Source organism: Mirounga leonina, unplaced genomic scaffold (assembly GCF_011800145.1).
Source record: "Mirounga leonina isolate KUSES-001 unplaced genomic scaffold, KU_Mleo_1.0 Mir_95, whole genome shotgun sequence".
NCBI lineage: Eukaryota > Metazoa > Chordata > Mammalia > Carnivora > Phocidae > Mirounga > Mirounga leonina.
Genome location: NW_023270865.1, coordinates 4,770,089 through 4,797,806, shown reverse-complemented (window position 1 = coordinate 4,797,806; position 27,718 = coordinate 4,770,089). Strand labels below are relative to the sequence as shown.

Genomic DNA, 27,718 nt, shown 5'->3' with positions numbered 1-27,718 from the left:
TGGTGAGGCCCCGGGAGTCCAGGGAAGCGGTTCTGCTGACTTAGCATTCTGTTTTATCTTCTTCTGACACACTGGGTGTTGAAATGACCCAAAACAAAGGGGCGCCTGGGTGGCTCAATCGGTTAAGCATCTGCCTTTTCAGCTCAGGTCATGATTCCGGGGTCCTGGGATCGAGCCCCACGTTGGGCTCCCTGCTCAGCCGGAAGCCTGCTTCTCCCTCTCCTGCTTCCCCTGCTTGTGTTCTCTCTCTCGCTGTGTCTCTCTCTGTCAAATAAATAAATTAAATCTTAAAAAAAAAAAAAAGAGATGACCCAGGACAGCTAGAGCAGGGTGACCAGGGCATTCTACCCTCGGTGGGGTTAGGACAGAGAGACAGACCAAAGGGCATCTTCTGATAGGAAAGGTCTGGTTCCTTGCCAGGTAAAACTGACATCCCGACACACGTATTTGTCTTAGCCATTTTGAGTTTCCCGTCCCCGGTCAATTGTGGTTTCTGAAAAAAGCGAACCGTCATATGCTTTACAATCGCATTAGGTGTCTGTTGCTGCCTCGTGGTGGGACCACAAACGCAGAGGTGGAAAAACCATGCACGTTTGTGACCTCAGGGCTTCTGGGGCCCAGGAGTCTGGGCACAGCTGAGCAGGGGCCCCTGCACGGGTCTCTCCAGGCTGCAGACAAGGTGTCAGTGGGGCTGGGGTCCCATCGGAGGTTCCACTGGGAAGGATCTGCTTCTAAGCTCATGTTGTTGGCAGCGTTCAGTACTGGTGGGCGTGGGACTGGGGGTTTCCATTCGTGGCTTGGAAGAAGCCAGCTGGGAAGCACCAGCTGGGTGAGTGTTGCAATCCTGCATATCAGAAAAGCAAAAACAATCACAACCTTCCTGCAACCTTTGCCTGGAGATGTCATGGTTAATTCCCTGTGGTAACTGGACTAGGATATGGAGTACCCAGATATCTGGTTAAACATGATTCTGGGCATGTCTATGAGGGTGTGTCTGGGTGAGACAGTATTTGAACGAAGGACGGAGCAAAGCAGACTGTCCTCCCCAGTGCAGGTGGGCCTCATCCAATCAGGCAGAGGTCAGAGCAGAACAAAAGGCAGAGTAAGGAAGTCTTTCTCTCTGCCGTTTTCAAGCTGGGACGTGGGTCTTCTCCTGCCCTTGGACAGGCTCTCCTGCTATTGGCTTGCCTGGCTCTCAGGCCTTTGGACTCAAACTCTTTGGAACTACACCTCTGACTTTCTGAGTCCCAGTTTGGCAGAGGCTGGTCGTGGGACTTCTCAGCCTTCATAACTGCATAAGCCAATTCCATGTAATAAATTATATACCTATGATCCTATGAGACTGTGAACCCCAGGAAGGAGGGACCACGGGGACCCCTGTAGATGCATTCTGCCACAATAATACATCTTCTGAAGTTATTAAATATTGTACTTCTGTATAGAAAATTGTCACTTTCAGAGCACAAGACAAGGGGGTGACGGTGCTCATGGATTTAAGGAATGTAGTTAAGACCATGGGGCAGCAGAGCATCTTTCTCATAAATGGGTGATTTCAATAGGATTTGGGTGCAGAGCTGAAGGCACCATATTGATACCTTCCAATAAAGCCAACATTATTTTTTAATATTTTTAAATACATCCATGTGCCCGACAGTGTCTGAGAGCTTTCCAAATGTTATTTCACTTCATGCTCACACTTGCGTTGGGTGCCCAATGCTATTATCATCCTTGTTTTGCAAATGAGGAAGTGGAGGCACAAAATTTGGGTGACTTGTTCAAGGTCACAGGGGTAGGAAACTGTGGAGCCAGGAATCAGCCCAGTGATTTCTACCGCTCTGTGTGTCCTCCACTAAGTTGGAGCTGGGGCCTGGCCTGGGGAGAGGTGTCCTCTAGTGATCAGCTCATTCATGCCCCCTGAGATTCATGCTCACCCGGCAGGTCAGACCATGGTGGAAGTCGAGGCAGGGATCCGGGGGAAGGGGAGGGCTGACATCAGGGCAGGGAGAGAGGCAGCTGAGCCCAAGTGAGGAACGGCAGAAAGAGGTACGACCCGTGTTAGAAGCTCTTATGAATTCTCCATCTCTTTGCATCATATTGCATGTCTTTTTTCCCTCCAATTGTTCTAAAATATAATTGGAATTCAAACCATGGATTTGAATCTGAATTGTATAAAAATGTGACTCAATTGAGTCTTTTAGAGCTAAAAGTGCTTTTCCCGACTTCTGGCAGTGACTGCAAGTCTGAGCACAGGTTGCAAGTGTGCCCGGGAGGTGGGCTCCATCCACTGGGCTGCGTCCCCTCCAGGCTCCCAGGGGAGGGTGAGGCTTCCCTATAGGAGCTGAGCCCCTCCTGCATTTCTCTTCTCTGTGCTGTCATGTAGGGTCCTGATTCCCAGATGGAATCAGTGTGGCAGAGTCATCCAAACTGCAGTGCCTTGGAACCCAGAGCAGAAAACGTCCCTGGAGCCAGTAGAGATGGAAGGTGCTGGGGGGTTTTAAAAAGGACTGCACCGGGACGAAGCTTGTGCTCGCTGTGGCAGGACACAGGGAAGGGTGTCCCCAGGAGGGCAACAGCGGGAGGGGGCTGGAGCACGCTGATCGGGGTTTGGCCACGGCGATGGCCCGGGATGGAGGCTCAGCCACCCCGAGGGTCCTAATCCCTTCACATGGCCTTGTGTGTATTTTTGTCACTGTTATTTTAGTTACTTACCTGTTTCCTGCCTTTCTTGGCACCTGGGCGGGGACTGGTTCAGCTGCAGCTGAAGCGCCTCTGACCGTGCTTGGCGCCGTCTGTGCTCGTTTAACAGTGTGGAAGGCACGCCTGACCCTGCGAAACGTCCTTTGAGGAGGGTACGAGAAGGTCTCTGCCTCGGTGCATTTCCGATTTGAGCAAGATGGCCAGGGGGTATATAGTCTTCCCACAGGTGGCGGCCACCGAGCATTCCCAGCTCGTGTGTGATGCAGGCTGTGCCTGGCGGCCTTGCTGAGGGAGAAGCTGGGACACAGATGGTTTAGGAAAAAAGCAGGTAAAAGGTGGGAGGGAAGTCCCTGCCAGGAAGAGTGCCAGACGCCACGAAGTCAAGTGCGGAGAAGCTTCAGAAGTGAGCCCTAGGGATGTCGGAGGGGATTCTGAGTCAGTGGAGGAGAGGCTACAGGGCCAGATGGGAAAACTGGGCAAAAGCCCAGCTGGAAGAGGCAGGCTCCCGTGGTGGTTGTTTAGACAGCGGAATGCCCCCTGACTTCAACCCCTTCCTGCCAGGCCAGCCCCTCCCTCTGCCCTGCAGCCTGGGTGTCATCCAAATCCCAAGGCTGAGGTCGGAGACAGGCCGGGCTGCAGGGGACAAACATGGGAGCCCGCCTCTTCCAACGCTGGGGACACTGAAGTGGCGAAGGAGGGGCTCTCAAACCCTGGCTCCGAGTGGGGCGAGGGGCACACGAGCCAGGAGAGCACTGTAGGAAAGGGCTTTGCCTCTGCCCCCAGCCCAGGGGCAGCCACAACTGGGCAATTTGGGCCGAGGGAGGCCGTGGTGGGGATGCAGGAGCTCACAAGGGCCTCCAGACTCGAAGGGGTGGCTCTGAAGGGAGCAGAGCAGTGAGCAGGGTGCCTGGATGTGCCTGTTTCCCCGAGGATCCCCAACAACAAGAGAGGGCTGCGGCCGGGCGGAGAGGGCCAGGGGTCACCACCCTGACCATTTAAGGCTGGAACACAGGTTCCCCGAAGAGAAGCCGCGGCCCCAGCAGCAGAGCTGTTTCCCTGCAGAGCAGCCTCCTGCCCGGCGGGCACTGGTGGACAGGGCCGGGGTCCCACACTGAATCCTAGCTAAGAGCTGCTCACAGTGGAGTGGGGGACGCATGTTCACACACGGGAAAAAACAAAGGCAGTGGGCCCTCCCCATGGGCGTAGAAAGAGGCTGGAGGGACCAGCAACCACTGACTCATACTTAACTACAGGTTCTAAAGTCACGATTTGTTTGGCAATCTTGGACTCCATGATAGCCTGAGGATTCCCCAAATCTCAGCCTCACTGAAGCTAGTCAGGGTTGAGCCAGAGCTTTGAGAATGGGGTCAAGTAACAGCCCAGAGGCAGATGTAGGGGCTCACACTGGCCTAGGGAGGGGCTGTAGCTTCTGGGAGTTGCTTCTGCCCCGAGACGGCCACTGCCCACAGGTACCACTAACTTGCTACCAAGGAGACAGGGTTCCAAGACTGTGACGCGTTTGAAAACACACCGGCTAGTGGTGTTGGCAGCAGACTGGAGGGCCTCTAGCCAGAGGTGCTCCAGACCCTCCTCCTGAAAGCCACCACCCCCTGCACGACGTTTCCTTCGGGATCCAGACCCTCGGGCTTTGGGGCCCTGTCCCGGCTTCCACCGAAGCACGGGCCTGTTCTACCTTGGCCTTCTCCCTCCACTGAGAAGCAAAGTGGAAGTCGTTTTCTGTATTTAACAAGTGTTTCATGCGCCCTGCCCATTATTCCAGGCTCCCTGCTAAGTCTTCAGGTGGCCTGCGGTGGACAGTGGGATGAAGTGTGAACCACCAAGGTCATGTGGCGCTCAGCTCGGATCCTTGGCGCCCAGCTCCTGGGCGCTGACCAACCCTCTTGAACGGAACCCTCTGGGGCGTCTGCCATTCAGGACAGCCGCTAGCAATAGCTCGGGGAAATGGCGATGTTTTAGATAAATAATTAGCAGAGAACCATTCAACATCTGAACAACTGAACATGTTAACAATCAACCGCCTGCTTGTGTTGAGTATGCGTCTGATAGTCTCGCACGGTGTCGTCCCTGTAACGTGTCCCAAGACGTGGTGCTGGTGTGTCAGAGTGATGGTGTGAGGAATCCTGAGGCAGGCCGTAGGAAATAAAAGAGGAAGTCACGTCTCTCACTGTGGTCGAGCAAAGGTGCATCTTTATAGGATGAGGCCACTTTTGCACTAGTTTTTTTTTTTTTAATGAAAAAAATTGGGTTAAAATTTTGTGAATAAAAATGGTATTTTTAGTTAATAATATTCGCTTTTTTTTGGTCCAACCAGTTCGCACTGTACCTGGAGAACCTCCACTTTGAGCAAACCTGTAGTTCTTAAATGTTGGATGTAAATGTGACAATATTTAATGAAGTACTGTAACTTAGAATCACATGAATAACTACAGTATATATACATAGTATAGAAGTACAACTTAGAGTATACAGAGTATGTATATGCCATATACATAGTATAGTAATACAATTTCATGAATTTTGAGCATTACTGGGCAATGTTCATATTTTGGTGACTACCGTATTTTGAATGAAATTTTATAGGTTTCAACTTTTCACATCAAAGATCTTTGTGCAAAGCTGGCTGATGTAGGAGCCTGTGATCTCTTGGGTTATGAATCATTAAATGTCTTCATGGCTTGACATCTCTAGAAAGAGCCAAGTGGGACAACAGTGTAGGAATTGTTCTCATGTGTGCATTCTGTTCTTTGCAGGGCCAAGCCTTTGAAAATGAAATCATTATTTCATGAATGAAGTTATTATGTTTTCATAAATGAAATTTATGAATGAAAATATTCATATTTTCAATACATTTCAAAAATATTTTCAAATATATCTCAAAAATATTACTCATAAATATAATATTTGTAAAATATTATATTATGAATGAAAATACTTATTCATTAATGAAATTATTATTATTTATTCAAATTGAATTTTACTTTCTTTTTAAATACAGAACTCTTAAGCCTGAATTATGTTTTGCCTGCCAACTTGAACTGGAATTTCTTACGGTATTACAGTCTATACTTAGTGTGTGATAAACTGTCTCCAAATCCTCCAATAACACACTTGTAATTCAGTCCATGGGATAAATACTTCTGAGTTTTGACAATAAAGCAAAGCTTTCAGTAATTTTAAGTCCAGGGATGATGAGTATCTGAAATGTAATTCCTAAAATTTGCAATGGTGCACTTACTAAATTCACATTGAATGTTCTTCAAAGAACATGCAAAAAAATTTTTTTAAATGCAATGATTGTTTTTGGCTAAAACTTCCTAAGTTTCAAGAGAAATTCAGCTAAACTTTGAAGCTCACAATTAAAAGATTAAGAAAATGTTATGTTCTTGGGTGTAGGTAGATGACCCTTTGGAGACCAACAGCGTTTGCGGTTCATGATCAAGTGATGGTAAAACTGTAAGACCATGAATTACTGGGGCTTTGATTAGGATTAAATACCTGACAATGAAAAAAAAAAAGTGAAAGGGAGGGAGAGAGAAAGAATGAGAGAAGGAAAGGAAGGGAAAGAGAAAAAGAGAGAGAGAAGAAAAAAGAAGGAAGTTGGAATTTGGAGATTTCCCCAAGTGGCCTCACTGCTTCACCCCCCCCCCAAACCCCCACCCCAGCAAAGCAGGGTGACAGTTCCTGGTGCTGGATGTCCTTGCCTGCACTTAGTACAGTCAGGCCTTTTAATTTCAGCCATTCTATCACCTGTGTGGTGTATGTTACGGTTTTAATTTTCATTTCCCTTGTCACTAAAAATGTTAAACATTTTTCCAAGTGCTTATCTTCACAGGCGTATCTTCTTTAGTGACGGGTCTGTTCAAATCTTAGGCTTGTTGAAAAATACAGCCTTCCACTTTCACTCCCAAATGCGGTTCATATTCACCTCCTCCAATACTTCATTAGTTCTGGTCCTTATTTCCTCTTCTCTGGACTCACTGCCTGTCTCGCAGCTGCCCTCCGCCGCCCCCCGCATTACTTCTCCACATTGCTACCCCAGAGTGACGGGGTCTTTCTGTCATCCTTCAGCTGCCACGTGGGCACCTTCTTGCTCTGCTCCTCACCTGTCTGTTTCATCCTGGTCTCACCCCCACCACGCCCCCTTCTCACTTTATTTTCACCAACATGGGACTAAATGTTGAGCCTCCTTGCTCTTCCACACTTCTGGCCCCTACAGGTATGACTTGTGCCCAGAGTGTTTCTCCCCGAATCATACAGAAATACTCTCTCCTCCCTGAGCAGACGTGGGAGCGCTCTGTCCTTTTAATTTTCCATAATGCAAACATCAGGTTGTATTTTCATGGTACATCTGTCTCCACACCGGCCCACAGATCTCCTGAGGACCAAACTGTATTTTGCCTTTGATCCACTGTGTCTCCTGGAGAGACTGAGCACAGTGGGCCACAGGCTGTTCTGGAGACGCACTGACAGAGTGACCTGCCCCTGCAGTTCTCCGTTGGGCCCCAGGTCTCAGGGGCTGTATATTTATCCCGTGAAACTCGCCCCAACCCACCCCTCGCCAGGCTGCAGAGGGGTTCAAGAACTCCTTGTGCTGCCTTGGGCCCCGAATCACAACAACTAAGACAACAGAGACATGTTGAAGACTCTCTGTCCTAGGAATACAGGGGCAGGCCACAGGTGCGTGTGGGGGGCTCTCCAGGGTCCCGCCTGCCTTGTTGCCTCATGTCTCCCTTCCGAGTTACATATTCTGGCTTCACTCTCCTCCGTCTAGGCTCCATAGTCCCTCTCTACATTCTTTCTTTTTTTAAGTTAAGAAATAAACAATACATAAAACTGCAAAGTAGAACATAACCGTCTAGTGTAGTCATATCTGAAAAAACAGATTTGATATATTTGCTTCAGATTTCTCAAACCAGCAGGAAGAAATGCCCATCACAGAACACTGACATCACCTAGACTCCCTCCTCCGTCCCCCTTGTCTTCAAAGATAGCCACAGTCTTGGGCTTAATGTGTCTCCAGTCCACATTTTCATTCTTTTACTACACATGTGCTCTCCACAGATAGTAAATATTGTTTTGTGCTTCCTCTCAAATTGCAAACACTGTATTATTTTCCCGTGAATCACTCTGCCCCTTGCCGCCTTCCTTCACCGGAAAGGTAACCAGGTCTGGCGGTTCTAGTGAGCCCACTTTGTCTCACGGGTCACCGTGAAGCAAACCCCTGATCAGCTTTTGTGGAGAAAGTGTCCAAAATCATCCCCATCACACACGTATGGAGAATGGTTTTCTGTAACACCCACAGGTCAGACGTTGGACCTCTTAATTGATCTTGTGTCTCTTGGCTCTTGGCCTTTTGTTATATTTTCTAGGATCAACTTCATTTTACCCTCTACCTTTTCTACCACATTTTTGTTTTCTAATTTCCTAGACTCACTGTTCTCAGATCATTTTGTTTTCATTGCGCCCTGTTGTTGTATGGGTATAATAAACTTATGTCTTCAAAACATTGAGGCGTAACAGACATTCAATGAACTGCATATATTTACAGTATAATTTGATGCATACAGATGGGAAACCATCACACAAACAAGATAATGAGCATCAACCCCAAATGTTTCCTCTTGCCTTTCTGTAAGCCTCCCTGCCCACCCCGCTCCCATCCACAGGCAAATACTTACCTTACACAATACAGTCTGTGCTCTTTTTTTGTCTCGCTTCTTTCAGTCAGCATGGTGATTCTGAGATACCATCATTTTGTTGTTGCTGTTGAGTGTATTCCTCTCTTATGGTGCAGTAGTATTCCACTGTATGGACATAACCACCAGATGGTCAGTCATTCACCTGCTGATGGACAACTGGATTGTTTCCAGTTTTTGGCTGTTGCAAATAAAGCTGCTTCATACATTCATGTAAAAGTCTTTGATTAGATATATGCTTTCACTTCTCTTGGGTAATTACCTAGGAGAGAAATATTTGCATCATATAGCAAGTGCATGTTTAACTTTTCAAGAAACTGCCAGAATGCTTTACCATTGCATGTTCCCACTAGCAATGTGTGTGAGTTTCAGAACCTCTGCCTCCTTGCCAAGCCTCTGTTGGTCATTTTCTTCAATTCTAGTTATTCTGAGAGATAGGTAGTGGTGTCTCATTGTGGTTTGATTGGCGTTTCCCTCATGACCAAAGATGGTAAACATCTTTGCATGTGTTTACTTGCCATTTGCATGTATTCTGTGGTGAAGGGTCTGTTCACATCTTTTGCCCATTAAAAAGATTGTTTTAAAATTTTTACTGTTGGAATTTGAGAGTTCTTTATGTATTTGGATGCAGAATTCTTATCGGGTAAGCAATTTATCAATCACACCAGTGGTCCATTCCTGGACATTGCTGGGTCATATTGTGGGCCCCATGACCCTCTGTCCACGCACCTGCTGATGCCTAATCTCCCCGATGTTATATTTTTTTTTCTAAAACATTTCCCTTTTGCTTCTGGAGTGATGTTTCTCCAGAGGCGTTTGCTTTTCTTTCATGATGTAGACTTCACTAAGTATCTGGTGATCCTTGGTCATCAGTGAATATTGCTGCAAAGGCTCCAGAAAAGCTGAGTGGGAGCCTGTACCTGAGGAGACCACACCTGCCTGGGCTCTCGTGGGACACAAGGCAGAACCTGACCAGCTACTACACTGGTGGATCCCTAAGAACCAAAATGTGGGCAATGTTTTTCTCTGGGATGTCAACAGCTAGTTACTCTGCTTCTCCCCAAATAGCTAATTTTTATTTATGAAAGGACCCCCCCTCCCTTGCTCCTTCCCTGACCCCACTCCCACTGTGTTTTTCCCAGAAATGGGTCTATATATAGCTTCTGGGTTTTATTGCTGTTTGTGAGGTGCAGGAAGGGAGGGGTTACTATTGTCTGCTCTGAGTATAAAGTTCAGTTGGCTTTCATTTCGAGGTGCGGGTTTCACCTCTCCCTTCTGTCAGCCGTGGCATTACGACCTGCTATTTCCCCAGGGCACACTGTGGGCTCTCCATTGCCATAGCCCCCTGCCCTGCCTTATCAGTCCAGCCCTGTGCCCTTCAGTTCCCTTGCAGTGATTATAGCAGGTCAGGATCCGGAGGGGGAGTAAAAGCATGTGTTCAGTACATCATATTGAATTGGGAACTTTTAAGTGTACTTCTAAAAAACATAAAAACCATTCCTCATGTTGCCTTTTTTTTTTAATTAAAGACCTTTCTAAATCACTATAGAAAATGTAAAAAAAAGGAAGTTGCAAACAATAAAAACAGAAAACATGATAAAAAGCATCTTAGTATAGCAGTTAGTGGGAGAATTTGAGCCAACATATTCAATGGCAAAGTCTGCTCATCATGTTGTTAGAGATAACCAAACAAATGACATTTGAAGGCTTGGAAAGGCCAGGAAATGCTGGATGAATTTGCCAATAAAAGCAGCAGAATGATAATTCTTTCATGAAAGCCAGATCCCAGGGGAGCAGCTCCAGCAGGAAGATCACCTTAACAGGGATAGACAGAAAGTTTAGCAGAATGCCAGCATCAAAACACAAAGCACTGGGTGTTAGATGCAACCGATGAGTTATTGAACAATGCACCTGAAACTAATGATGTACTGTATGTTGGCTAACTGAATTTATATTAAAAAAAAAACACAAAGCAAAACCTCTTAGAAGTACAAGGAAAATTTGACACGGAAGAAAAATACGGTTGCAAAGAATTTTAACAATATGATCAATATCCCTGAATTAACAAGCTACAGAGCAAATAGCATCAACTATAGAGAATGGCCTTGTTATTGTTATAAAAGGCTCGAGGCTGCAAAAGAAAAAGTCAAAATCCGCAAAGGAGAGACTGTTTCACAGCAAACAATCCACACGTGTGAAAAAGAACAAAAGCCTTTCCGCGAAAGCTCCCAAATCGTTGAAAAGAAAAAAGCATCATGTCCAATAAAAATTAATTTCCTAGAAATACTGAGATCAAAGCAAACCTAAGAAGTACAGCTGGAGACCATTTAGGATCATAATTCTAGGAAAATGTCAACAGTGTCACTTTGCAGAAACACACAGGCTTAAAAGCTGAAAATACACCTGCTGAGAAAGCAGCTGAATGAGGCACTCCTCCTAAGCAGTCCTGAACACAAGGAAAAGATCTTCCCTCAATTACAACAGTGAAAATAAGATAAAAGCAGATATGAAGTTAGGAGTTACAGGGGAAATCACCATAACAAAAGTTAGTTTAGAGTAAAACAAGATAAACTGAGAATATCTGATGAAGAAAGCAACCTACCAGATCAGAGCGTCCGCGTGGGCGTGTTCTCAGGTCCTGCCCCCTCGCACCTGCTGGCTAATCCTCCTCCTCACTTCTGATCTGTACAGAGTATCTGTGAAAATCTCAAGAGAAATACCACAGATTTTTTTTTTTTAAAAGCAAAGAAATGATCCCATTGGCTAAAGCAGAAAACAGACCAATAAGTGTGCAAGAAAATAAAATAATGCTCCAAACAGCAATCTCAAAGAAAGGCATTCCCGTTAAAATCACACAAGAGTCCTGACAATCACCTCTTCTATTCAGGATTGTCTTCACATTTCTTGCTACTCTAAGAAGCAAACAACAACAAAAGTAAACAGCTTCAAATACCGCCACACAAGAATGCGACACGTTTGCAAGTGACACGACTGCGAAGCGAGGGGACTGGAGAATAAACAGAGAAAATCCTAGGAATTCATAAAATCCTCCCAGCAGTACGGCAATCATCAACAGCTTTGATTTATCCCAGTGATAGAGGGTATTGGGAATGCATTCTCAGCCACAGTGAACAAAGCATCAAATACCCAGGAATGAGATTCACACGGAGAGTGTCTGTTGCACGGCTCGGCCGAGACCCGAGAGTGTGTGACACCGTGAAATTGTTAACATTGGTGGGAAGCAGGTTTCAGGGGTCCAGATGCTGTCTGAACTTGGAGAGTGAAGACGCGTGGGTAGAATGGAGTCACACTGAAGACAAAACGCCTGGACTTTATGTAATTTTATTAATCTCCTTATTGTAATTAACACAGCAATTGATGACTGTTTACTAAGTTACAGTTTTTAGGAAATGGGAGGGCAGGGAGCCAAGACAGAACAGGGATTTTTCCTATTAATCGTGCACCCGGTGCGGGCCAGCGAATCCAGTAAGGGCGCATCAAAGCCTGGGTGAACGCAAAGGTCCGGTGGCCCGGGCCGCTCACATGAAGAAGGAACATTCACAGAAGCTTCCCAGCTCTCAGACCAGCATCCTGCTCCCCTCTGGTGCACCCTGCAGAACACGGCGGCCTCAATCTCTCCTGACATACTTGGCATTTTGAGTGTTCCTGAGGCGATCCAGAATACTTATTGCTTCATGTTTTCACATAATTGGAAAATGGCCAGGAAAAGGAACAATGTTCATTCAATAACAAGATTTCTGTTAAAAAAACGTGCTGTTTCCAGTTAAAATGAAGCATAGCTGCACTGGACAAGTTTTTGGTGAGTTCTGAAACCACAAGAGACTCTAAAAATCACTAACCCTGAGAACACAGTTTCTACGAAAAACCTTGTGAGGGACACTGACCCTGGTTGGGAAGGCCAGCCAGGAGAGGGTGCAGGGGGCCGGCTGGGTGCTCTGGACGCCCTGCACCACCTACAGAGCAGTGTCAGCGGGCCGGAGTGAACAGAGTCTGCTCCTTCCTTCCCCCGCTCCTGTGGTTTCTCACTCTGTGGAGGTGGTGGCCATGCAGGGAGTGCCGTCCCAAGCCAGGAGGGGACCTCCACCATGTATCCATCAGAGCTTCACAGAGTGGCCCAGAGATTGAACAGCCTTCTAGTTGGAGATGGCTTTTAAATATCTGGCAATAGGCAGTAAATTTTACTACTGCCATTTATCTCCGTGGACCTCTCAAGAGCATCCAGAGTAAGAAATTCTGTTTCAAGATACTGTTTTGCAATACTGAAGGTACTTTAAAAAAGTACCTTCCGACACCCTAGTTCTACCTAGAAGGAAGAAAAAATCATCTTGAACCAGAGACTACCAATTCCTCTGGCAATCAGCATAAGGAGGCTCCCCGTTGCCTTGGGGGCTCTAAGTCCTTTTAGTGGGAGACAGAGCGGTTTACCCTGCCCTGCAGTTGGAGTCACCTGGGGAGCCAGGCTGTAGAAAGTGCCAGATGCCTTTTGTCCGGGCCTCAGCTGACTCCTGTGTCTCCTTTCTGTGCCTCAAGTTCTCTGCCCCACAGCACCCACAGTAAGAGCCCAGGCATTTCCCCGGGGCTGTGACCATACCATGGGTGCCCCTGGCCTCTGACCCAGCAGGACCAGAGGAACCAGAGAGGCGGACCTGCCTTTATCAGGGGAGGGAGCAACATGGCCTTGGCCTTGGACTGATGGCTGGAATGCGTTGTATGAGGGCAGGGATGGTTCAGCCCACAGAGGCCACCAGAGATGGCTTGTCATTCTGGTCTTTGCACACTTAGTTGTACACAGTCAAAACAGGAGACGCCAAAAGCAGATACGGTCAGCTGGAATGACCCAGAGTTGCAGATTCGTGACCCGGTATGCAGCCCAATCCGTCAACCTGCATTTCAGTCTGATTAGTTTGTTATTAGGTAGCTTACAAATTCATAGGAAAAAATTCCTACAGCAAATCTTGAAAAGGATGAAGTAGCAGGAAAATGGCAGAGACAAAATTCATTTATATAATCATGAAATGCTTCAAGTCCAAGATTATTCCATTGACAGTGGGCTTAAAACAAAAATGGGATTATAATTTTTCTGAATTTTGGATAATCTTCAAATTTTTCAAGGTACCACCTAAAATAAGACAAAAAAGGAACAGTAAGAAAAGGATATAATTTTGTCACTTATACATTTAATGGATGCTGGCAAAAGGGACACTTTTCATTGTGCAGGAATATGGAGATTTTTAGGAGTAATACTAAAAACTCTGGTGTTTCAGAGATGTAGTTTGATTTTGTCTCTGTGTGGAATGATTAAATATATTTGATTCTAAAGCATGATTCGTAAGAAGTAGCCCATGTAAGTCACTCAGGAGGAGTGTCTCCAACGTTGTCTCTGGTGACTCCCGACGGCTGTCCTCAGTCCCCAGGAGAGAGCTAAGGTCCAGCCCCGGGGTCTGTGGAACAGGCACCCAGCTGCGGGCCAGGGGGCTCTCAGAAAATCTGGGAAGGTGCAGGGGGGCCGGCACACGGAACAAACACGCATTTTCGGGGTTGCTATACGTGACACCAAGGCAGCCCCGCTCATTTTGGGGTGGTGGCTCGTTGGGGAGAGCGGCAGCTAAGGGGACGGGGTGAACACTTAAAATAACCTGCAAGATGGAGAAATAGCCAGAAAACAAGGAGGTTCTGTCGGCACAACAGATAAACAGACAAAACATCATGATGGGAAGCAACTATGAGCTCATATGGCAGAAATGCAGACAGCAGCAACCTGACAGGAGTCGGCGAAATCTGCTGGTTTCCGCCACGTTTCACACCGTGGTCGGCGGACGGATGGAACTGCAGCCCATCAGACGGCCACGGGTGCTTGAACGCGCTGTCCTGCGCCCCCGGGAAGCCACGCGCTGTCCTGCGCCCCCAGGGAAGCCATGCGCTGTCCTGCGCCCCCAGGGAAGGCACGTGCTTGGAAGCTGGTCCGCGGGCCTCTGGATCCAGAGTCTCTTCTGACGCGACGCCTCTCTCTTCCGCACTGCAATGCGCCCGGAGACCGGGGTGCTCACCTCCGAGGTGGCTGCCGCGCCGTCAGCGTGGAGGAGATCAGCAAGCATGCCATACACAGCTCCTCTCTGCTCGCAGAAAGTTCTTGAAGGCTGGTGCTACTTTCCACCTGGGTAAGCCCCCAGATGTCTATGCTAAAAACCTAATGCCTGAGGTGGCGGTGTGAGGAGGCGGGGCCTCTGGGAGGTGCTTAGGTCATGGGGGGGTGGAGCCTTCAGGAATGGGATCTTGTCCTGGTACGAGAGTCCCCCAGAGTGAGATCCAGGCCCTTCGTCGCTGAGGGCAGTGCAGGCGGGGACCGGACTGTCTGCGCCCACCGCGGGCCTTCACCGGAGCTCCCCCACGCTGGCCCCTGACCTCAGACTTCTGGCCCCTCGATCTGTGACGAATAAAAGTCCACTGCTCCTCAGCCCCCAGTCTATGGTGTTTCTGTTACAGCCACCGGAACGCACTCAGGGGCAGGGACCGAGGACCTGGACCGCGAGCAGGTTTCTCAGAGCACCAGGCGCTGTGCACGGAAGGCAAGGACAGCTTCACACCAGCGAAACCGGGACGGCGATGCCCACGCACGCCTCGGGGATCCTCAGAAGCAGCCCTGGGCAGCACAGCGGGCTCCTCATGTCAGAGAGAGCCTGTACTAGATCGGAATGTTCTCACCCAGTACAGACAGGTTGGTCAAATACGCTAAAGTCATTCACAGAAACCATTCTACAGGAACAAAATTTACTTGGTTAAAATGATTGAACTTTTCTCATTCATGTACATCATGAGATTTATGGATCCACCGCAAGAAATCACATCTTAAAATTTATAAATATGTGTGTGTATTTTATACACACACACACATATTTTTCAAAGGGCAAGCAGCGTATTTTTCTCACGTGTTGTCCTATCCCTGGAATCAAAGCTGTGATTTATGTGATACTGACCAGAGCTGGATACAGATTTTTTGTCTTGATTTTATTATTGTGGAGCCCGAACTAAGGTTGAAACGAAGATAACCCCTCACCGAGGGATGTCCATGTCATCACATTTGGCTTATGCTAAATCGGAGAGAGGTCTTCGAATTCTTCTTTAAAGCATCAGTGGACTTTCTGGCTCACAAGCAGCTTCAGTGCCCCCATGTTGGTCTCCTGGAAGTCCTGCTCCTTCCGAGCACTCACAGACCCTGCGCTCTGCGGTGAGAACAAGGAAGTCCTTCACAAACTTCTGGTGGGTCCTTATCTGTTTAGGTCATGACGCCATCTGTCATTGTGTCTTGAAAACACATGGACTTCATTTTTCTAAGTGACATTACACATGATCTTTTATTTCAACAGAGCCCCTTCTCCAAGCTGCCCTCGATGGCTGGCCTCCACCTGCAGGATTTTGGTGTGGACAAGCATGCACCTGCGCTCCAACCACCGCTTGGCCTGGTGCTGCAGGAGCGTGTCCAAGCCAGGGCGGCTCCCTTATGTGAGTGCGCTGCTCAAGGCTGGCAGGGAGGAGAACAGTCCGAAAACATTCCTCCTTCCCCTTCCTCTTTCCCAATTCCCATTTTGACCTCAAACCACAGTATCTGTTAGCAACTGGGCACAGCTGACCCAATGTTTCCGACCTAGAGCTTAATTACCAGTATAATTCTCTATGAATTTAAATATTTCACATCCAATTATAGAAATAAACTCAGTGTAATAAAATATTGCTTTGAGAACATCATAATAAGTAAAATACAGAGCTAGGAATAGCCCCATGGATTGTTTTCTTTTAGAGTAATTGGCTGGGTTCGCTGGATTATTTAAAAAAAAAAAAAAAGGAGAGCTTTTATTTTGTCCTCCGCTTGTAAATCCAACATTTCTGAGCATACTTCCACTAAACTGAATTCATTAATTTTCAGCAGTTAAAACTGGTTTTGCACGGACATCAGTATAAATAGCAAATGAATGAAAAAGAATCCTTTCAACTCGTGAACTTTCTGCAAAGAATACCTGTGGGTTTCTTTCATTTGGGAAATGAAATTATTTATTTCTATTTCCTATTCAAATTATAGAATTTGAATATTTCCCACTCAAATGTTGAGAGAGATTTTCCCATTTTCATTTGAGAAAACGTCATTACCACCGACTTGGCATGCTCTTGTTCAATCTTCCTCTGATCCAATTTCTTAAAATATCAGTATCATCTCATTTTTTCTATAATTAGAAACCAGCCAATATTCGCTTTCTATTCTCTAGTGTAACTAATGAACCAGAATAGCATGTTCCTCCAGAGACGATGCCAGGGATGAGAAGGTGGTCTTGGGAGGCGGGCGGGGGGGGCCTGGGGAGGAGGAGAGAGGGGAGGATGGAGGGGAGGAAGAAGACTGGGTCGGGGTGGGGGGAGGAAAGGAGGAGGGGAGGAATGGGAAAAGGAGGGGAGGACAGAGGGAAGGAGGGAAGGAAGGAAGGAGGGGTCCCCAGGAACACAGGACGGTCGGGCTGGACCAAGATTCACTGGTATTGCTGTCACTGTTATTTTTCTCCGAAATGCTTTGTTCACACCCGGGAAGATGCATTCTGCAACAGCATGAGCTCTGGGGACAGGCCGGTGTGGTGTCATCTGGTAGGAGGAAACGGAGGCCTCCAGAACTCACACACCTTGCCTTTCTCTTTCCTTACGGCCCAGTGGAGTTTGGATGGCTCAAAGGCGGGTGTCTTGGTTTCCTGGGGCTTCTGCAACAAAGGACCACACGCTAGGGGGCTTCTAACAGCAGGAATTTATTCTCTACCAGTTCTGGAGCCAGAGGTCTGACCGTGCTGCCTCCCAGGCTCTCAGGGAGGATCCTTCTCTGCCTCTCTCAGCTTTTGGCAGCCTCAGGAGTGCGTCTCCGTGTACTCTGCATCCACGCTTCACACGGCTGTCTTCGTGCGTGTCTTCGCGTGGCCTTCTCGTCCCTGTGTGCACGTCTGCAATTTCCCTCCTAATAAAGGCACCAGGGTCCGGCTTACTCCAGCACGACCTCACCCTAACTGACTACATCTGTGATGACCCCTATTGCCAAATAAGGTCACATTCGCGGGGTTAGTTAGGACTGCAACGTATTTTGGGGGGCGTGGGGGAGGACACAATTCAGCCCATCATAGCAAATCGTTTCGTTTTCTGTCACCTTTGACGCTGTAACTGCTTTCCCGAGCCTTCCCTGGTGTGAGCTTTTCCTACCTCTGTCCTCTGCCACAGCTCTGGCATAGAGACAGGTCCTGGCTCTCAGATCCCCCTCTGTCTGGAGTGTAGTGGGGCACCTCAAAACATGGAGGGCTGGAGAGTGTTTCTCCTCTGATCTCAATAATCTCAGGCTTTTGGAGTAATGTCTACAAATATTAGCTGAAGAGACCTGCCTGACCTTTCACTTGACCACCAGCTCCAGCAGCAAACATTCAAAGGGGCTCAGAGTCGGGTGCAGCCAGTGATGATGCTGACGTGTACCTGATTCCCTAGAGCAGGTTCTCTGGACGTCTGCGTGGTTTTTCACTTGGCTAGCTAACGCCAGGTACACCCTGGGATTCGGCAGTTCAAACAAATGTGAACATTTCGAGCATCGATCCTGCCAATTGTTATAATATGGCCAGAGCACAAATTCAACATGCTGAAAGTGTTTGCGAACTTACTGGTGATGCTGCTGGGCCCGGGTGCATAAAATGCAGAAAGTGAAGAGCGCGAAGGCCCCGCCTTGGAGGGACCAGCTGGCCAGGCTGTAGCCACACCACTCAACCACCTCCCCGAAGTAGTTGGCTGCCGTCACGTATTCGAAGAAGCCTCCTGTAAGGAAACACAGGCAAGGGGGGCGCTTCCTACAAAACGGTGCCCAGTAAGACCCTGACCGACCAGACAGCCGTGGACACTTAACATGAATTCAACCCGGGGGGGCACAACTGCTCCAGAATGGTAATCCATGAAACACACCCAATGTTACTAGTTCTACCACCTCACATCACGATTTCTGGTAGTAACTACGTACCTAGATCAATACCTACACCGTTCATCTGAATGTAAAATGCAACAGGTTTCACGTACTTTAAAATGTCACTTGACTAGTCAATGAATCACATGGATAAAACCTAAGTAAGGATGGAGACCACAGAATAACACTTGCGGAACTAGTTTGATCAGACAGACCTACACAGAGGCCTGGACCTAAAACAGGAGAAAATAATAATTTCCAAGGGCAGATTCATCCATTCAGTCGTCCATTTTCACAGATCCCTCAAGTCCACAGGCCAGGCCAGGCCCTGCTCTAGGCATTGGGGAGTGCACCGTGGACAAGACCACCCCCCCTTCCAGAACACTAATCTCCAGTGTAGCCCATGAGGAAAGCACGGAGCCCAGCACATGGTGGGGAGTGCTGTAGAGCAGGAGAGGGGCCCAGAAGTCAGGCTGGGGGCGCAGGGAGGTCTGGTCGTGGCCGGTGGCTGGGAAGGGGCCTTGCTGGCAGGTGAGGTTTGGGGCCACAGTGGTTGGGGCTGGGACGCTCTGCACACTCTGGGCAGCAAAGGCTCGGAGGCCGGAGAGCAGAGTGGCACGCTCCAAGGACCACCTTAGGGCCATAGTTTAAACGACCTGAGATTTGTAGGGTTTTTCCCGTCATTTGTGGTCTGCCGGGCTCTCTGAGGCCTGAGTTGAAGACAGGTCTCTTTGGGGATCTGGGTTTGTGCAGGCCGATGCGTGAAGGCACCCCCTCCCTCAGAGCACACGGATCCTAACTCACGGCTTGAGGTTTTCGGACTGTCCACAGTTGGCGCACATTTGGGCTACAAAGCTGCATGAGAACAGCTACTGGTTACGGACTCCCACGAGTTGGGTCCTAGACTCGAGTATTTACCCGGCTTTTGCCCTCTGATGATCATGACTTCCTCTCTTGACACCACATGGATGCATTTTAAAAGATTAAAAAACAAAAACAAAAAACATTTCCCCAACATTTTTAACTATTTTCAGACAAGGAACAGTTGTCTATTCCTGCTATTACCAGGAATGAGGTATTGGGCACCCCTGGTAAACCATAAATTCTTCCTCATATTCTCTTTCCAAAGAGATACAACTGGTTTCCTTTTTGTTTAATAGCCACTCAGTGAACCAGAATGGGCTCTTCTATCATTCTAAGAAAACAATAATCATAGTGATTGCGATTGGTCATCGTTAGTTATCGGATCCGACAAAACTGAAACAGCAAGGCATCCTGCAGAGCAATCTGGGATCAAGTCTCCCGTTTTCAGTACGTACCCCTTGGTATCTTATATCCAGTCTCCCCTGGTTTCCGGAGATTCCTCAGGATATGGTCTGAATGGATGTTTATCAGCATGCCTATTAACCACAAGCAGAAACCTGCAGAAAAGAAAATACAGAAGAGTATTATGGTCAGTAAACTAGGAAACTCCCAAGCCCGAGCCTGAATGAACGGTCTGACTGTAATCCGTCCTATTATCACTATAAGCAAGCCATATTAGCCACAGTTGATGGTGAAAATCATTATAATAAATACGGTTCACTTAGAAAGGTAAGTGCTGCACTCAGGTCTGCGAAAGTGGGCGGCACCACCATCTGGGGTCGGCCCCTCAGGAAAACTGTGTGCGGGTGGCCGGGCCCTCCCCAGGGCACACACAAGCCTGGCTAGCCGCGCAGGGGCCTCTGCAGCCGTGGGTCCTCGTAGCTCAGCCCTGGTGCTCTGCTCTTCTTTCGTTAGAGCCTCATTCGCACAGGTTCCCACCCATCCACGGCTTCGCCCCGAGTCCCTTCCTGCTCATGGCCAGTCGCGCGCCTGGGTCTGCTCCTTTGCCTCAGCTCCGGACAGAGTCCCCAGCCGCTGGCTACAAGCCTCCCCCTACACATCCTGTAGCATCCCAGATGTTCCCTCTCCCGCTCCTAAAAGTCTTTGGAGGTTTTTCATCACTTAAAGGGAGACTTATTAGTATCACGTAAATTAATCCCAACAAGAAGATGGAAAATATCCAGTGTTTTATAAAAGGAATGCCTTGATTTGATAAAAAGAGTTAATTTGATCATCCTGTGGTATTAGAAAACTGGGAGGGTCCGACAGTGCTGATTGGTGGCACTCGATTCAGGATCAAGGAAATGTCCAAGTGGAGTAACACTATCATCCCTGTCTCCTCAGTCCCCAGCGGCATGGACTCTCCTCTTCCAGCTACGACAGGGACAGGGGATGATGAATTCTGGCCCGCAGCAAGGGTTTCAAGGCTTCTTCCTTCTGATTTCACCACTGTAGGCAGTTTTCTTTCTAAATAGTTCCTGCCAAAGCTTGTAATATTTTATAAGTCACTTATTAGATCCATAAATGTATAGTTGATTTGAGACCTTTTTGTGCATTGTGGTATGTCGCCTCTAGGTGATTTGGCTCCCAATGTGAGGTTCCAGAAAGAATCATGTTCTCAAAATGCCATTTTTTCCTTATTTCTCTTCTAGGAGACAAGCTCCTTCATTGTCCCGATTGGTAAGAAAACTAGTATTTGTGCTCATCTCAGCTAATCACTTAATCTTGTTTGGGGGATCTTAAAGTTAAAATCTTTTAGATTAACCACTTTTACTGCTCTGGAAAACTTTTTGTTAGGATATTATTATTACTACTTGCTTAGCTCTTCCTGGTAAGTAGCATAAATGCAATTAATTATTCATGTTATATCATGTTTATTTCCATACAAAAACTATAAACTCTATGTAATAAGCATAACAGAAAAGTAACCTAGTTTGTTTCCCTGTTGGCATTTTTTTTTTTCATTTTTGATTCCTCCTGCTCACTTGTAGAGAAGTTGAGAGGTCAGTATACAATTTAGTGATGTCTTTAACGTTAGACCAGCTTCAAAGACATGTGCAGGTGAAGTGGTTTATCAGCAGACCTACTTCTAATCCCATTTAAATTCACTTTCACATTAAATTCACAAAGGACTCTGTTGTTGTTCATCAAACGAGTCCAAACAACTCATCATAGAAGTGATTTGTGGTGGGAACTGAAATGAACGTGCAAAGCCTACATCCTTGAGTTAACAATCCCCTTCCACTTGCCCCTGGCCACCTGCTCTCGGGGCACCGCACTGCGGTTCTGCTATTTCCTCAGTGCAAACCTTGGGCCAGGTGTTTAGCCATCGGTCTCCCTTGCTCCTGTGAAAGGTCCCTAATTTCTGTCCTCTCGGGAACTTGGGGGGGCAGAAAGCTCATGCGGGGCTCCTGGCAGAGAACGAGGCCCTCTCTGCAGGGCCCCCGCAGCCTGCTCTCTCCTCCTGCTGGTTGGGGTGGAAGAAGATCAGGTAGTCAAAAAGCGGGTAAGTCAAGAAGGCATTTGTAGGCACTGCCCCAACAAAGTCACTTGGGTCTGGCGTCTGGTGGAGGCGTGGGCTTGGGGAGCTGCCAAGGCCCTTGGGGACCCTCTCACCCATCCCCCACCTGGTGGCTGTGGGCGCACGTACCCCACTGTCACGGCGTCCTGCTATGACACGTGAGGACACGGCCCTGGGAACAGAATTTTAATACACGGAAACAGATGACCGAGAAACGTGAACATGCCTCGTCAACAACAGAGTACTCCTCCAGCATTAGGCTCTCGTGGTCACACACCCGCACACAGAGAGATGCCAGGCCAAACGGGAGGCCATGTCAGGGCACTAAAGCCAAGAGCTGCGGGACCCTCCGAAACTTACAAGAAAACTTCCTCATCAAGAGCCTCAAGGTGATGCATTTTTTAACACTCTGGCATGTATTTTTGACTGCTGATGTTTTATTTTCATTTTTACTCAGAACTTATAAGGCTTTAATTAGAACTCAAAAATGATAAAGATTTTAAAAAATCAGAAACTTCACACACCTAAAAGCTTATTCAAGTTAGCATAATCAGGAAACCCTGACTGCCTTGTTGGAAGGTGACCCAGTCGGACTTTTTCTCATATTCTGGAAGGAACTGTGGGAGGCTTAATGACCATCTTAGATTACATGGCCAGTTAGTGACGGAGCTCCTCAGTCTTCATCTTCTGCTCACTCTGCTGGAGCCTGTTGCTATTTTTAGGTCTGCATTAGGAACAGGTATTTATGCTTTCTGTGTCAAGCTGGCCATGGTGCTGGGCACCTGCATCATCTCCTGCTGCTGGGGCCACCCGCCTCTCCCTCCGTACTCAGCCTCCCCACCACCAGGTCATGGACCATCACAGACCTCTCTCTCTCTCTCTCTCTCTCTCTCTCTCTCTCTCTCTCGAGGAGCATGGGTTTTCTAACCAGGAACTGCGGGATCATGAAAACCCAAGTTCTGATGAGAACAACGGAGTGCATCCCTGGGGGGACACTTACCTACTAGAAATCGGGGATCCGTGACCCAGTCGTCGGCATACACAGCATACTGGCTCAAGTATCTGCTTTGCAAGTAGCCATTATAGATACAGAACACGAAGGCCAATACAAATGTATACAAGGGCATGGGCTTTCCTCCTCGGATCAGAAATGGGAAAATCAAGGACCTTAGGAAACATGAAACAGAAACACATTTAAATAAAACAGACCGATGATAAGGAATCTCATTTCTGCAATTCTATTTCAAGTCTTGGGTTTTTAATCTTGCTTCCTTGTGTAGAAGTCATTCTCAGTAATGCTCGGACTGATATACTCTGTTCAAAGCAGAATTTCTAAAGAATTAACCATGTTTCAATAATGTTCACCATAGTGCACAAACTCAGGATTCTAATCATATTGAACGTGAGACAGACACATGGAGAGAAAACTAAAGGCTTCAAGAGGCTCTCAACATTTGCATTATCCTCCGTCGCTCTCGTCTGAGCAACACGATGTGGAGGACACCATCACGCCATCCATCAGCACGGCGGTACCTGGAGACGCCCACACAGGAAACACCATGACACACGCAGGACAGAGCACGAGATGGACTCAGAGTGGGTATGCCATCAACTCACGGTCACAGAGCTAGCGAGTGGTTAAGCTTCGGTATACACCCAGGTAGCTCAAGGGTCACATTTTTCTATTCCACCACACTAGTGAAAGTTTAGGGAGAGAAAACAGACGGACAAGAAAGTGGACCTCATGAAGGAAAAAGGACACAATATTGTACTCTGAACTTCCTCTGTAAAATCAGTATGTAATACGCTGAGAGAGGACTATCACTACATAGGCTAGGGACCTTAAGGGGATAGTAAGGAACAACCATCTACAACTTCACGCCAATAAATGTGACCATCTGGACAACACAAACAAAATCCTTCAATGACACAGGTGACCAAAACTGACCCCAGAAGAAATCGACAACTCGAATAGTCCTCTATGAATGAAAGAAATTGAAGTGACTTGTGAAGTTCTAGAAAAGGCGCAACTAGGGTCGGGGGAGGGGACTAGTTAGCTGTACAGAGGCCCAGGGACATTTCAGGGGATGCAACCGCTCTGCATCTTATTGTGCTGATGATTATGTGCTGTATGCGATCATCAAAACTGACCAAACCACAGACTTAAAATGAGTGAATTTCATCCTATGTAAGTTATATCTTAAAACGGGGAAAACATTAAACCTGATTATTTGTTTCTATTCTGACCATCCACTCCAGGGCGAAAACAGAACAGATTCTTAGCAGCAGTAGTAACAGCCTGATAGCATGACGCTGGCTACGTGTCCTCAAGGCATTCTCTTGTGACATGCTCACTCAGGTCCTGCGAAGGACTTTCTTGCCATCAAAGGCAGCCTTTGAGGTTCTCATCTTGCTCAGGCCAGCTCCCCCGAAGCAGACTTCATATGGGTTTAGGGCAAAGCACTAGTTGGATGGAAACATGAGTCTGGCCATGATGTCATCAGTGAGGTTAGTTGTTTGCCTGGAAACCAGTGTCAAGAAGCACCTCAAAAAAGAACAGGGGATCTCAGCCATTTCTCTCTGCATTGTGGAAGCACGGTTCACACCTTAGCAGAGTTGGGACAGTGAGCTGGCGTCTGGGATGCAGGCCCACTGCAAACGTCTGTACTGAAAGAGGTGGATTCTCACATGAATTTGCAATGGATATGATTTCTAAGCCCCAGACAGAGTTCCACCAGTGGTTTTTGAAGATTTCAAAACCTATTTAACTGTAATTGAGGAACTGCCACCTGCCAACCAGAAGACATTCATCTACATTGTAGTGACATACTAAAGGACAAATATCAACAGAAGAATGGAATAGAATTCCATAAATGTATTCCAAGCAATGAACATGTTAAATTACAATTAGAAACTTGTGGACTGAAATCAAAATTTGGCAGTACCAGTGCATGTGAAAAGACATTTTCAAAGAGAAAATCTCGAGGTTCCTGGGTGGCTCAGGCTTCAGCTCAGGTCATGCGGAATCAGCCCCACATCGGGCTCCCTGCTCAGTGGGAGAGTCTGCTTCTCCTCCCTCTGCCCCTCCCTCCCCCTTGCTTGTGTTCTCTCTCTCGAATAAATAAAATCTTATAAAAATTTTTTAAAAAAGAGAAAATCTCATTGCCCATCAATCAGCATTAAGGGGTGAACACTTGCCATGGATGTTGATCATGGGGAATGCTAACTCTGAAGCCCAATTAAGTGAAGGTTAAACCCACCAAATAAAGAATTCTGCCCTTCTTGTTATATATTTCTATTGAGAATTTTCTCAATATCTCTTTCACAACATGCCTAATTTTGTCCCTTGGTCCACAAAGCTTAAAAAATGCACTATCTGGCCCTTTCCAAAATGTTTTGACCCTTAACCTAGATTAAAACAGGAGTTACACTCTAGAAACCTCACTGTGACTTTCTTAGTGAATGCTCTTGCTCAAGGCCCCAGTACCTAGATTGCAGGCAGCATCTTTGGTTTGGGGTCCACCTGGTCTGCAAGATGGGGTCTGTGCATCTCAGTCCTCAGTTACGCAATAGGACAGAGAGTCACAGTGATCTGCTCCGGGGTGTGCCCTGGGGGAGCCTGGAAAAGACATGCCTAGAGGACCTGGGACAAGATTCACTTCTCTCTGGTCTCATATGAACGTCAGAAGCACAGCAAGGACTGGAAACAGGGCTTTAGAAAGGTTGATGCAGATCTCGTCTGTTCCTCTCTTATCTCTACCCTTGAAGGGACAGCAATGCCCCTGACGTCCATAGGCCTGGCCATAAAATCAGAGGTCGGGAGAACGAGCTGGCTCAGGCAATGCCACCTATGCCTTCAGACCTTGAGGGGGGAGCTAACATCTCCTCGCCCAGCCTCCCCTTCCCCACAGGCTCAGTGCACCGACATGAACCAAGCACTCCTGGCTCTGGGGTCTTCAGCACGCTAGATGGCCGGATGCAACGCACCTCCCAGAGGGGAGCACTCTGCTCCCTCTTGCTATTTCGGGGACTGTCTTTCTCCTTTTAGGTTATACCCTTCGGCTTTACTTCTTTTCCCTGGAAGTCCATGCAACAGTTGTTGGAAAGGGTTTCCTTTGAATTGGGCCAATTAGGAACCAAAATGGGGCAGGGGGGCTTCTGGGCATGACTTTTATCTGAGCCTTCATCTCGACGCTAGAGGGACAAGGGCAACCCGAGGATTGCAGTGGACCCCAGGCTGCTTATCATGGTGAAGGATTTACTTCAAGACGTGACGCCAGGCTCCGTGAGGAAGGTAGACGTGGCTGCTGGACCCACACAGCACTTGCCCCGCCCCGGTGATCGGGGGCCCAGGCCATCTCAGTTCAAAAGCCTTTCTCAAGTAGTGTCTCATCTGCACTGACAAGCACCCTTCCACATAGGAACTGTCGGAAACTGGTATTACCCCTCTTTGAGAAAACGTATGAAGTCGGAAGTTGAAAATCCCTTAATGTGGAAATCATCTGTAAGATAAACCGTGAAGAGCTTGCACTTAAAAGTATCTTATTTAGGTAATGTGTTATATAAATCTATGCTCTGTTCTGATAATTAGCTAAAGGACATAAAACTGTCAGATCCCAGGGCGCTACAAAGAGCTACAAAGAGATTCTGTTTTCTACCTCATCAGATGGAGTGTGGGATTGAATTTGACACTTTGTTTTCTATCATGTTACAATATACCATTTTCCCCCCTTCTGCTCCATGTAAAGAAACAGTACTTACTTTTTCATCAAGTTGTTATTACCCATGGAAACTTGCACATCTCTGTGGTTGTGAGTCAACCAGGACAGCAGGACACATTTGATGAGGGGTTGAACTGGGAGCTTTCAGAACCTGAATCTCTGTGGACCTTCAGTGGCCGGGCAGCATGCTGTCTGTCTCCTGCGTGGGTGAGTTTACAAGCTTGGGGAGAGTGGAAGTGTTTCTCACAGTTCCTGATGCAAAGTGTCTAGTAATTCCTAGTCCTACACAAAATGCCTTTTTTTTTTTAAACACTTCACAACTGTTACTATTAACCTATGTAACAAATCAGGACCTGGAGGCTCAGAGGAGCCTGGTGGTAGAGACTCATAAGTGGCAGTTCCAAGGCCATGTCCCCTTCCCACATGTTCTCCCAACAAACTGGAATAATAACATGCAGTTATTTTGCAATGAGAAACTATGTATTCATTCAACAAATGATTTGACTCTCAAAAGCAATCAGACATTGTGTCCCAGGTACAATGAAACATCCAATTTGGTGATTTGCCAGCAAAGCTAACAGATTTAATCATTTTTAAATGTTTAAAACTGAAAGTGGTTGTTATAATTTTAATAACTATATTACTTTTTCTCAACAATTTGACATCTTTGAAATCTACAGATCAGTTCCTGTTACTTCTTTTTCCCTTCTGAACTGCTCTTTTGCAACAAAAGCACAGATTCCTATAAAGCCACACACTTAGATAAGCTGTGTGTGCTTTTAAGGCAAGGTTACGAATGCAATGAATATTTCACTACCTGTCATTCTACTTTTGAATAAAAGTTTGTTTGTTTTTTTCAAATTATTTGAATCCACAGGCAAGGGCCAAGGGTTCAGTGTATCCTTCAGCTTCTCCATTCCCTGACGTGTTTTAATATTAAACATGCCATATGGCACGTTTAAAAGTGAGGCAAGGGCCAGGTTCTCCCCACAGGGCCACCAGGAGAAAAGATGAATCCAGGCAGGTATGATTCTTTAAGGATCACCATCGGGGTAACAACAGAATCGAGATCCTGCAAGCTCAGGGAACTGGCTGAGCACCAACCTTGGGGAGGGTGTTAGGAAGAGGAGACCTTGTGGGCATGTGAAAGTCTGCATTCAGCACTCTCCCTCTGCTTCATGGTAAAGGTAGTCCCTGGGGCCTTGGTGGTAATTGG

The 27,718-nt window shown here is 47.2% G+C and overlaps 2 protein-coding genes across 6 annotated transcripts; both read right to left on the bottom strand.

Moving 5' to 3' along the window:
- Window positions 1–248: 248 nt before the first annotated feature.
- LOC118006291 lies at window positions 249–8,482 on the bottom strand. Of its 2 annotated transcripts, none has more exons than XR_004678034.1 (3): window positions 2,710–5,542; window positions 1,932–2,122; window positions 249–844 (listed from the first exon to the last, which is right to left on the bottom strand). XR_004678034.1 is itself a non-coding variant. In XM_034998911.1 (3 exons), the coding sequence occupies exons 1-3, from the start codon at window positions 8,447–8,449 to the stop codon at window positions 520–522; spliced, it is 663 nt and encodes a 220-aa protein (XP_034854802.1). In that variant the 5' UTR covers window positions 8,450–8,482; the 3' UTR covers window positions 249–519. The 2 variants fall into 2 exon arrangements, 1 of the variants encoding a protein (XP_034854802.1); XM_034998911.1 differs by lacking the exon at window positions 1,932–2,122 and adding an exon at window positions 8,397–8,482 and having other exon boundaries at window positions 2,710–2,994.
- SRD5A1 (steroid 5 alpha-reductase 1) lies at window positions 7,533–27,418 on the bottom strand. 4 transcript variants are annotated; one of them, XR_004678035.1, is made up of 6 exons: window positions 26,543–27,358; window positions 22,782–22,948; window positions 19,716–19,817; window positions 18,104–18,254; window positions 11,017–11,120; window positions 7,533–8,522 (listed from the first exon to the last, which is right to left on the bottom strand). XR_004678035.1 is itself a non-coding variant. In XM_034998913.1 (5 exons), exons 1-5 carry the CDS (start codon window positions 26,566–26,568, stop codon window positions 13,488–13,490), a joined length of 513 nt encoding a protein of 170 aa, XP_034854804.1. In that variant the 5' UTR covers window positions 26,569–27,356; the 3' UTR covers window positions 11,741–13,487. The 4 variants fall into 4 exon arrangements, 2 of the variants coding, with proteins under 2 accessions (XP_034854804.1, XP_034854803.1); XR_004678036.1 differs by lacking the exon at window positions 7,533–8,522 and adding an exon at window positions 8,544–8,676; XM_034998913.1 differs by lacking the exons at window positions 7,533–8,522; window positions 11,017–11,120 and adding an exon at window positions 11,741–13,554 and having other exon boundaries at window positions 26,543–27,356.
- Window positions 27,419–27,718: the final 300 nt, after the last annotated feature.

Coding starts and splice junctions, on each gene's coding strand:
- SRD5A1 (XM_034998912.1), bottom strand. CDS start 26,568: ATGGGTAATAACAACTTGATGAAAAA. Junction 22,949..26,542: donor AATAACAACTTGATGAAAAA/GTAAGTACTGTT, acceptor ATGTTTCCTAAG/GTCCTTGATTTTCCCATTTC. Junction 19,818..22,781: donor GGATCCCCGATTTCTAGTAG/GTAAGTGTCCCC, acceptor TCTTTTCTGCAG/GTTTCTGCTTGTGGTTAATA.
- LOC118006291 (XM_034998911.1), bottom strand. CDS start 8,449: ATGCTGACTGAAAGAAGCGAGACAAAAAAAGAGCACAGACTGTATTGT. Junction 2,995..8,396: donor CACAGACTGTATTGTGTAAG/GTAAGTATTTGC, acceptor TCTGTGTCCCAG/CTTCTCCCTCAGCAAGGCCG. Junction 845..2,709: donor CCAAGAAAGGCAGGAAACAG/GTAAGTAACTAA, acceptor TCTGATATGCAG/GATTGCAACACTCACCCAGC.